We start from the raw sequence: 12,014 nt of genomic DNA on the forward strand, positions 1-12,014 counted from the left end.
AGGAGGCATACTTGAAGGAGTTAAGCTGTTCAAAAACTCAACAGGAAAATTATTTCTTTCATTAAAGTCATTAGTCTCAATTTGATCAGCACTTAAATAAATTTTGACCTCACCCGGTAACTTGTTCAGCTAATATAAATGGATCTTAGCGATGAATGAAATCCTCTATCATAAAAGCTTTGTATGTATTCCAAAAATGCAAAGGGTCGTAAGGTTCACAAAAGTTTAAAATAATTAAAAACAGCTGCCTAATTTGCTTAGGCATTCGCGTTAAAACTGCCTCAGAAAGAGTATTCTGCCATTCAGTGTCATCTTGCAAAAAATAATTGTCCTGTTGGACTAACTACATACATTCTTATTATCACCTTATTTCCACCTCTTTGTCTAACCTTCCATTTACAATCTTTTTCATCAAATACAAAGTGATATGGAATGCCTTCATATAAATAGCGATGCGCTCCTTCATTTTCAGAACTTATTTTAAACCATGCCGTAAGGTGTGTATCGCGTTGAGCAGCACAATTTAAAGCCACTTGTTCTTCTCCTTCTCTAAAATACACAATCTGACTCTCAGGAAGATGAACCTTTAGACGGATAATAGTGTGTGACATATGACTCATGAGATACTTAAATATTCGCCACAGTGCTTCAGGTGCAATAACATAACGACAATCTAAAAAAGCGTTTACTTCATTGTGATTAACCTGTTCATTTATTAAAACATTTGCACAATCATGCCCTTTGTATATGCATTTGTACAAATATTTAACAGCTGTCACAGACATGCAAGCTTCAACATTAATTCGGGCTTGATATTTCTTAGATAACCAAGGATTGTAAGGTACCACCCAACGGTTATCTACATTGTTGCCTTTAATATTGATAACCAACCCATCATCACGACGTCTATATTGTGGATAACCATTGCGAACGGCTACTGTGTTGGCATTAAATTCTTTTGGATAACTTTTGCTGCACACTCCAACTTTTATGCGGGGAGAACTAGGATTCAGTATTCCACATGGGCAGTATATCATGCAAATTTTAATATCATTATAAAGTTCACGATTAACAATTGGATCTGGAATTTCTGCACATATTAAATTATTGATATCCTGTGCTGTTTCAAGTTTATAATCATTGGCTAAATGAAGTAAAATATGGGCATGCGGCAAACCACGCTTTTGAAACTCAATAACCTGAACATGCGTTAAAACTTTGCCTAATACACCATGTTCGAATATATCATTGAGGAGGTCGAGTATCATTGAGGAGGTCTCGAGTATTTAACTTGAGTTTAAATACTCGAGAGACCAAATCAGGTCTGTCATTCGCAGTCTGACCCGGCTACAAATTTTCTGTTATTTCACACCATTTTGGGTTGCAAGTAAAAGTAATAAAAAGATCTGGTTTACCATACTTTTTAATAATTGCCATAGCATCTTCAAAGCTTTCTTTTAAAGCTCTAGGACTTCCAACATAAGATGATGGCAAAACAACTACTCGCCCTGGTCTAACATTACGTTCGTTTGCAATGTTGTTAACTTGTTCATGTAAGGCATCATACTGCTCGCTTCTCAATTTATTTTGATTATTTCTGATAAAAGCAAAACGCTGGCCTTCAATTTTTACATATGCATCTACAGCATATTGCTGAAACAGTTTCTTGCTATAAAATAATAAACAGAAAAATTGTCGAACAGAAAGTCTATAATTGTAGAACTGAGATAATGTAACATGATTTCTAACCAGTGTGGTACGCTCAGGGTTATGCACTAACTGATTATGCCAACCAGCATCACCTCTTGGGAAAAAGAGAGGATAAATCATAGGATCTAAGTTGGCTGACATTCTTGAAACAATTTTTAAAGAATGACCTCTTGGGTAAATAACAACTTCCCTGGAAGTTGGGGGAGCACCATCTTTGCCAACAAATACAACTGCAACTTCATCGTGTGAAGGTAGATCATGCCGACGTCATGACCCCCTTCAAGTAAAGACAATTTTACAACAGAAGCTTGGCGACCTTCTATAGCCGCCTGACGAATTTCTTCATCTTCTACTTCAGCCATGTTTTAAAATGCAAGAGCAAATGGACTTTTTTTAGTAATTATAGTTTGCAATTGAAATATTAAATCACGTAAACAAAGATCATTACCACGTTGTTGCATTCTATCATTTATTGCTGCAAGTGGATCATATATATATAGTTGAGAATATATTGGTGGAACATCTTGATCTGGCCTAAGATTACCTACACGATGATAAATTCGGCCACATATTTTAAAACATGGAGTCTCATAATTTTTTGGTTGAACTACAGTTGCTTTAAAAGAAGCGAAAGAAAGACAGACATTATAATTTTGAATATGTTTAAAAAAATAATCATTAGTATTACGATCTACATAACTACCTGTAAATGAATCCTGTAAAACTTGTGTAAATGGTGAAAGTGGATGCAAACCTACCTTACCATTATGGCAACATAGAAAATGTGTTTCATCTGGAAATTTCTTAGCACCACAGTGCTGACAAATTTAATTCATTTCTGCTAAATAATTATAATCTGGAATAGCATTACTTCTTGCTATAGAATACATTCGTCCTTGTACAACAGATCTTCTTACATTTTGGCGACAATTAACTTCGCCACGATTTAGCCTATTTCTTTCATTTTGGCAACGATTAAATTCATTTTGATTAAGCCTATTTCTTTCATTTTGTAAATGATTAATTTCATCTTGTCTAAGTCTATTTCTTTCATTTCGTTTACGATTATTTCACGTCACGCCTTATAGCACTTACATCATCTTGTAAATACATAACTTCATCTATCATCCATTTCAATGTCATCATTTTCATTAAACATATTTATCAAAGCAACACTAGTCATTTCTTTTTTTTACTACTCTAACGTTAACAATAAAATAAAAAAACTTAATAAATAACTAAAAAAATCTTACTCAAAAAATTATAAAAAAAAGAAACCAAATAAATGCAAAATAAAATTAGTTTGCCATTATCAAAAGTAATACACCTGTACTACTTTTTCTTCAGTTTATTAAATTAAAGTTGAAAAAAGCCTGGAATCATATTAGGATAGAAAAAAAGTTAAAATTTATTTTGTTTCTAATAAAAAGAATTTAGTAACAAACAAATATCCTTTTTTATTAGAAATAGTAAAGTGTTTCTAATAATGTGTGTATATATATATTATATATATATATATATATATATATATATATATATATATATATATATATATATATATATATATATATATATATATATATATATATATATATATATATATATATATACACTACCGTGCAAAAGTCTCCTCTTATGTGTAATATTTGCAAGGAACAGTAAATGCAATACATTTTAGGATGATTTTAAATATATAAAAAGAATAAAATGTTAATATAAAAAGTTGATGAGGCCAAATCATAATTTTGCATACTTTTTCCTTTTCTTTTTGTTTCAAATAATTTTGTTTACCTTTGTTTTGTTGAGTTCTGCTGCTAAAAACATGGCAGAAATTTTTCTATATGAATAACCTTTTTCACGTAAAATACATATAAAGTTCTTCAGTATTCTTTATTAAATTTAAAACTGCACAAAAGTTTTAACCAAAATATTTTTTGTAAGCTTAGGTTTGACAGTAGCATGATACTTTCCGGCATGGTAAGGATGTTTTCAGTCATTTTAATTGGTTGCTTTTAATAGACTTATGTTTATATTTATACTTGAAAATGGCATTAGTGTGCGCATTTAATGTCTTGAATTTAATAAAGAATTTGAGAAATGGTGAAAGTAAAGAAAGAATATTGTGAAGAACTTCGTGGCAAAATATGTATTTTACGTGAAGAAGGTTATTCATATAGAAAAATTGCTTCCAGGTTAAAAATATCCGAATCAGGTGTGAGATATGCTCTACAACGATTACATGATATTGGTTCCAACAGTGACAGATCACGTTCTGGAAGACCAAGAGTTACATCACGGCAAGAAGATACGTTTATTGTTGTGTCCAGCAAAAGAAATAGAAAAATTCCAGCCACAATTTTAACAGCAGAACTCAACAAAACAAGGGTAAAGCCAGTATCAACTGATACTGTAAAAAGAAGACTAAGATCAGTCAACTTAATTGGACGCGTTGCTGCACGTAAACCTTTGTTGAGGGCAGTAAATAAGAAGAAAAGATTGGAATGGGCAAAAATGCATAAAAATTGGGGATTAGAAGATTGGAAGAAAGTTCTATGGACAGACGAGAGTAGGTTCGAACTTTTTGGTACCCGACGTCGCGTGCATGTTAGGCGTTTACCTAATGAAAGAGTGCTTCCTCAATGTATACAAAGTACTGTAAAACATGGAGGTGGTAATATTATGCTTTGGGGATGTTTTGGCAATGGGTTAACTGGAGATTTAGTTAAAATCACATCTACCATGGATAAACACATGTACCGTTATATTTTGGTTAAGCACGCGATTCCATCTGGTATTCGTATAATTGGGAAAGGATTCATCATGCAGCAGGACAACGATCCAAAACATGCATCTGGATTATGCAAAAATTATTTGAAACTAAAAGAAAGGGGAAAAGTTTGCAAAATTATGACTTGGCCTCCTCAATCACCAGATCTATCACCCATCGAAAAGTTGTGGGATGAACTGGATCGGAAGATCAGAGAAGCAGGTGAAACATCTTTTATTAATCAGCAAACGCTATGGGAACGTTTGCAAAAAGCTTGGAATGAGATAACAGCGGAAACCATGAATAAATTATTAGCCCGAATGCCAAGATTATGTGCTGCTGTTATACGCTCCAAGGGGTCTCATATTGATGAAAATAAAATTTAACATTTACAACTTTGTATATTAACATTTTATTGATTTTATATATTTAAAATCATCCTAAAATGTATTGTATTTACTGTCTAATTCATTGTTTAATAAACAATTAAAAATAAACGCAATTTTCTTGCAAACTTTTGTTACTTTATTGAAATATTACAAATGAGCGGAGACTTTTGCACGGTAGTGTATATATATATATATATATATATATATATATATATATATATATATATATATATATATATATATATATATATATATATATATAACTATTAATATAATTTTAACCAATACAATGAAAAATTTATATCAAACAAAATCTCAACTTCAAAAAAACTTTTTTTGTATATTTCCTTAAAGGTTTGTAAGAAATTAGTACAAAATATATATTTAACACTAGAGGCCTTTCAATGTTTCATCAGTAGTGTTAGTTTAAGTGCTGTTATGTACAAACTTATTTATTTTTTGTTACAAAAGTATTTTTTAATCAACTAATGTATTGTTGCTATTAGTTACCATTGTCTAATATTCTTTAAAAAGTGATAAAAATTTATTATCTTATGAAAGTCATTTGCATAAACAAAAGCATGATACTTTTAACTAACACTTTCTGTTTTAAAAAATATTAGACAATGGTAACTAATAGCAACAATACATTAATTGATGAAAAAAATACTTTTGTAACAAAAAATAAATAAATTTGTACATTAGAGCACTTAAACTAACACTACTGATGAAACATTGAAAGACCTCTAGTGTTAAATATATATTTTGTACTAATTTCTTACAAACCTTTAAAGAATTATATAAAAAAATTTTTTTTGAAGTTGAGATTTTTTTTGACATATTTTTCATTGTATATAATTATATATATATATATATATATATATATATATATATATATATATATATATATATATATATATATATATATATATATATATATATATATATATATACATACATATACATATATATATATATATATATATATATATATATATATATATATATATATATATATATATATATATATATATATATATATATATATATATATATATATATATTGAACTATTTATTAGTGAAAACATATGAAAACCAAAATTTTCTTTATAATATATATATATATAGCATATTTTATAAATAAACCTCAACATTTTACTTGGTACAACAACTCGATTATGACTAATAACAACTCCGTAAACATGAATTTTCTAATAAACTAAATCTTAATAAATTATAAACAATTAAACTTAATTAAAAATTTATGAAAATAATTAATGCTATATTAAATATAGAAAAACAAACATATAATAACACAATTATTTCCTAAACCACAATTTATTCATTCAAGAGAAAATATATAACATAAAAAAACACATCATTTAACAATCATGTGCACATTAGATAAAATACATTTCATACTATTATAAAAACACATTTATATAAACACATTTATAAAACAACTATGTAACATATATCACCACATACACATGTTTCTCGAAAACTTTTTAACTTTGAGCATAATATAAACATATCTGCAAACCTTTAACAACTATAAAACAACCTTTATTAGCATCATTTATTTTTAATGTAACAAAGAATGCAAACTACAATTCACAACATTGTAATGAAAAAAATGAAACCATTTAAGAACAAAATTAAAAATTTCTAATAAATACATATTCAGATACCTTAAAATGAAGCATAAGACAACATTCTTTTGACAAATTCCGGAAGAATTTTTTTAAATTTTTCTATTCCTTATTATTTTTCTTAAGAATATAAATATACATATAGATATAGATAAATATAAAATAGAATGAAATAAACGCAAACTTATGTTTATAAACTTACATGACCACAAACAACAGTCTTATTTTATTTAACTTTTCGTATTAAATACATAAATAAAACTTTATTCTCATTATTCTTTCTACAAAAAAAAATGTTAATCTATAAATAAGAAAATGAATTGAACTTGCTTAAAAAGCCATCAGCTCCTCTTAACTGCTCTAGAAAAAAAAAAACAATACTTGCTTAAAATGTTCTAAAAAGACTAACGACAAAACTGAAACAGTTTACAAAAAAAGAAACATTAAACTAAAAAAACTATTTTACTAGTCATTTTAGTTCTAACTTTTTCTAAAAAATGAAAACAGGTTATAAAAATTAGAAAAATAAAAACAACCAACAACAAACAAACGATTATCTACATTTTTATTTTTAACAATGAACAATATTAATTCTTCTTGAAAATAAAAGTATATCAGCTCTAATTTGTTTGCCGACCTTACTCGAAAGACCGCATGGAAAATATAACCGGGCATAAAAAAGTCTAGAAACTACTTAAAGACTAAGAAATAGTGTATTTTACAGAACACAGAACCGTAATAATTAATACGAACATTAGGCGTAACTATGCGTACTAATATTCATTAGCGTAATAATATATATATATATATATATATATATATATATATATATATATATATATATATATATATATATATATATATATATATATATATATATATATATTTATATATATATATATATATATATATATATATATATATATATATATATATATATATATATATATATATATATATATATATTAATACGCTAATGAATATTAGCGTATATATATATACACACACACAAAATATTCAAAAGAGGCTTTGCTGTCAAAATAAATTTGGGATTTAAAATAAAAAAGTTAAAAATTTTAATTTACAATAGTCTATTCTAAAATCTGCCCCTGCCTATAATAACATTTCCAAAAAATGTATGCTATGTTTGCAAGAAAAATTTGAAATAATTGCTCATTTTAATCAAGAAAATTTATTAAATAAAAAATCTGAATTAATTTTTATATGTAGTCACGAAAATAAATACCTCTTAAAAAATTATAAAAACAAATGACCAAATTAAATTATCCCCGTTCCATAGTAATTTATTTAATAATTACTTTCTGTAACTTCCCGTTAACCAAAAAAATATAGTAATTAAAAATTTTTTTTATTTTTATATTTAGTTATAATAATTTATAACTTCCTGTAAAATATTTTTTTCTATAAATTGAATTTTTTTTGAGATTTAGAAACTCTTCCTGATGATCCAGCAATGGTGAAACTTACAGTTGAAGAAAAAGTTAGATAAGTGTTTTTTACTATATTTTTTGTCTTTAATTCTTAAAGACAAAAAATATTTTTAACAAATATGCTTCTTTTTATTCTTGCTATTTTTCTTTTGTAATATTAAAATTCGAATTTTTTCAATCGAATTTTTTTCCATCGAATTTCAATCAAAATTAAAATTCGAATTTTTTTAATCGACGTTGTTAACTTTTCATTTGTTAATTTTCTTTTAAAACGTTAACAGTTGTAAAGATTGCATGATTTGATCTCTCATTAATGCTGCATTCTAAAATTTTTGTTTTAGACACTACTGATGTTTTTTGTAAGCGTGTATTTTTAATTTTAGCTTACATAATGTGAATAACATATACGTGTTAAATTAAAACTTTTGATAAATATTACAATTAAAAATTAAATGATAAATATTACAATTAAAAAAATGTTATTGTTTGTAAACTTTAATTCACATTATTTATTTATAAATTCTGTATAAAGAGCTACATTTTAATTTATGAAACACAGAATATGATTTCTCGCCATAAATCTAAATACGAAAAACGAAAAAAGCGACAAAAAAAAATTAAGAAAGTTCTAGAGGTATGAGAACACTAGAAAATTTGGGGCTTAAATTTCTTCAAAAGCACTGAACGACGACTATTGCAATAATGGAGATATTGATTTGGACCCATTAAGCGCCAGGAATGAAACAGAATTTGTTGGCATTTCCGCGCAATCTGATATTTCAACACTTTCTTTGAATACCGACTGTGCCAATATCGATATTGGAGTGGTAAAAGTAAATGTAACACCAAAAGAGGTAGAAGATGCCATTTTAAGAGGTGCAGAACCACACCCAACAACATTTCCTGTAGATAAACACGGTTGCCAATTCCCTACCTATTTATTAAACTTTTGTTTAAAAAATAAAGAAATAATTCCTCGTGATTGGTTAGTTTGGAGCAAATCTAAAAATGCTTTGTTTTGTTTTCCTTGTCGTTTATTTTATAAATTTCATGAGCAAAGATCAATTTTTGTTACAGAAAATGGTTAGCAGGTTAATAGAGGGTACAAAAAATTATATGACAGAATACGTGACCATGAAAAATCTAGTAATCATAAATCTTGTTATATCCAGTGGCGAAATTTAGAAAATAATATTAATAAACATACCACAATTGATTGCTATATAGTAAAACAAATACAAAATGAGACACAGAAATGGAAAGATTTATTAAAACGATTATTTGATATAATTTTGTTTCTAGCTGAGCGTGGATTGGCCTTTAGAGGTGTTACTCATTTGATTGGCGATTCGAACAATGGAAATTTTCTAGGATGATTAGAACTTTTAAGTTATTACGACTCGGTTTTAGAAGAATATTTTAAAAACGTAAAGCAGACACAAATCGAAAAGCAGAGATTGCAAGTACATTACTAATCGCCAGACATTCAAAATGAATTCATATCATCCTGTGCAGATTACATGAGAACTTGTTTTTTAAAGGAAAGAGATATTATGAAGTATTATTCCCTTATTGTAGACGCAACACCCGATTCTGCGCATATAGAACAAACTACATTCATTTTACGGTACGTTATTATTAAGTCCAACAAATTCGAAATTATGGAAAGATTTCTTGCATTTGTTGACTGCAATAAGAAGACTGGAGAAGATATTGCTAATCTAATTCTTGAAACGCTACAAAGATAAAATGTTCCTATAAGTGACTGTTGCGCACAAGGATATGATAACGGATCTAACATGAGTGGATCATATAAAGGACATGAGTGGATCACAATAAAAGGAGAAATTGATATTTTTTTAAAACAGCAGTTAAAAGATGAAAAACATTACTGGAGGAAAGTTCTAACAAGAGTTGTTGAATGCTTGAAGTTTTTGTGCAGTTGAGGTCCAGTTTGGAGTACTCTGGACGGTGACTTCAGTAATGAAAATTTGTTCGGGTCCTTGGAGTTCTTAGCAAAATTTGACTCATTCCTTGCTAAACACTTAGCAAGGAATGAGTCGTACGCAAACTCATTTTTTATTTAATTTCAAACATGGTTAAATTTGGAACCAGATCGGCATGATCGGCACAGACGATTGATCGTAAAACAAACATGGCTAACCATTGGAATATGAGCGACATCACTGGCGCAGTGGTACCAGTCATCAGCCATGAATCCCATGCGTGGATCAAGCATGGAGATTTTGCTGAGTTGTACCGTTTAAATGATCCGGCTCGCTAATCCGCCCCGCCCAGCCGTTTGCAGTTTCAAAAATACTGTGCGTATTATTATATTTCAAATTATATGTCAAAGGTCAATACGCACAGTATTTTTGAAATTGCAATTTCAAAAATACTGTGCGTATTGACCTTTGATATATAATGATATTATTTTTCAATTTAATTCCTTGTATTGAGACTATTATGTTATAATGTATAATATTAATAACTTTTATTAATGTATAATGTTAATAACTTTTATGTATAATGAAATATTTTTATGTTTTAAAGAAAATACACTAACTTTATGATCTACAAAACTTTTTTTGTCCTGCAAAACTCTTTTTCTCCATTATTTCATTCTTATTGAAACATTCTTATGGTAGTCTTAACAAAATTGATGATCTTAATGTTACAAAATTGATAATTTTTAATTACAAAATTGAGATATTTAGCAACAAAGTTATATTTGTTAAAAAAAAAACTATTTGAGCTGGTTGCGGAAAATTCCGGCAGGACATCCCACAATGCAATTTCGATCAATTAATAGGAGTTTAGTAAAGTAAATAAGCTTAAGCATCTTTTTTATGATGTCCTGGTATCTTCTGCTTTCCTATGACTATGGTTTGACGAAATGTTTTTTAAAAAGTTTTACTAAGTAAAGTTTAGTACTTTAATTAATGGGTCATTTTGAAACAAAAAACGAAGCTGAAAAATGGTTAAATGGACTGTCTGATGATGATTACATTTATTTGGCAAACCTTAATTTTAAAATTTTTTACCAAAATTTAGAAAGTAATGTTAATTTAGAGAGTTTAGAAAATAATGAAAAATGTAAGGATTTTTTAAATAAAAAGGATGAAACCATTAAATATTTCGAAAAACAAATTAAGTCTCTTGAGGATGATATCCTCATTAAAACTAATAACATTGAAGAATTAAATTCAAAGCGATCTGCATGGCTTGGTGCAAATCAATTAAAAATGTCAAGTTTAACAAATGAAAACAATAAGAATAAAGATGAACTTAAAAATAAAATCAAAGAACTTGAGAAGAACCTTGAAAAATTTAAGGAGGCACCAGAGGATATGTTTGAAATCAAACTTTCTAAGGAAAAAACGAAATGGGATGACAGTTTAAAAAAAGAAATCAATGATATAAATCATCAGCAAGAGTTGTTACATGCCAAAATTACTGAACAAGACAAGACAATTGATGCTCTGAAAGAATTAAATACAAAGCACACTGATATAATAGAAAAGCATACAATAAGAGAAAAAAAGTCAGTCAGTAAGTTTTTTATTTGATTAATTTTTGATTATATCAAAATTATCACGTTAAAAAATTTTTTATTTATTAAAGTCTTAATAAAATCAGTTAAAAAAGGACTGTTATAAAAGTAAAATAAAACTTTAAACAAAATATGAGTTTTTGTGTGTGTTTTTTCTTTAATTCTGGTAAAAATCTTTTTCTATAAGTAGTTACCATCATGAAAAATTTAACCTTGCATTTTCTAACCAAAGCAATTCTATTATATAGGTATTATTAAATGATAAACTTTAATACTAAATTTATAATCCTACGTCAACTTAAAGTGAAGATATATCCAGTATTTATTCTTAAAAAAGATACAAATAACATTGATTTTAAAAAGTGGACTAACATTTATATTACAGTACACTTATATACACTATACCGTACCCTTATATACACTATACAGTACCCTTATATACACTATACAGTACACTTATATACACATATATGCATGCATATGATATACAGT

General features: G+C 27.5%; 2 protein-coding genes across 2 annotated transcripts in view; one reads left to right on the forward strand and one right to left on the reverse strand.

Annotated features, from left to right (window-relative positions):
• Window positions 1–308: 308 nt before the first annotated feature.
• Window positions 309–1,268, reverse strand: LOC136089597 (uncharacterized). Its single transcript, XM_065815649.1, has one exon. It carries the CDS (start codon window positions 1,266–1,268, stop codon window positions 309–311), a length of 960 nt encoding a protein of 319 aa, XP_065671721.1.
• A 9,500-nt stretch (window positions 1,269–10,768) lies between these two features.
• The window catches only part of LOC136089239 (uncharacterized), a 30,428-nt gene continuing 29,182 nt past the window's right edge, over window positions 10,769–12,014 (forward strand). The window contains exon 1 of the mRNA XM_065815054.1: window positions 10,769–11,521. Within this exon, the coding sequence (XP_065671126.1) occupies window positions 10,912–11,521 (610 nt within the window). The 5' untranslated portion in view covers window positions 10,769–10,911. The remainder of the gene's footprint in view (window positions 11,522–12,014) is intronic.

This window comes from Hydra vulgaris, chromosome 13 (assembly GCF_038396675.1).
Source record: "Hydra vulgaris chromosome 13, alternate assembly HydraT2T_AEP".
Taxonomy (NCBI): domain Eukaryota; kingdom Metazoa; phylum Cnidaria; class Hydrozoa; order Anthoathecata; family Hydridae; genus Hydra; species Hydra vulgaris.

Coding starts and splice junctions, on each gene's coding strand:
- LOC136089597 (XM_065815649.1), bottom strand. CDS start 1,268: ATGATACTCGACCTCCTCAATGATATATTCGAACATGGTGTATTAGGC.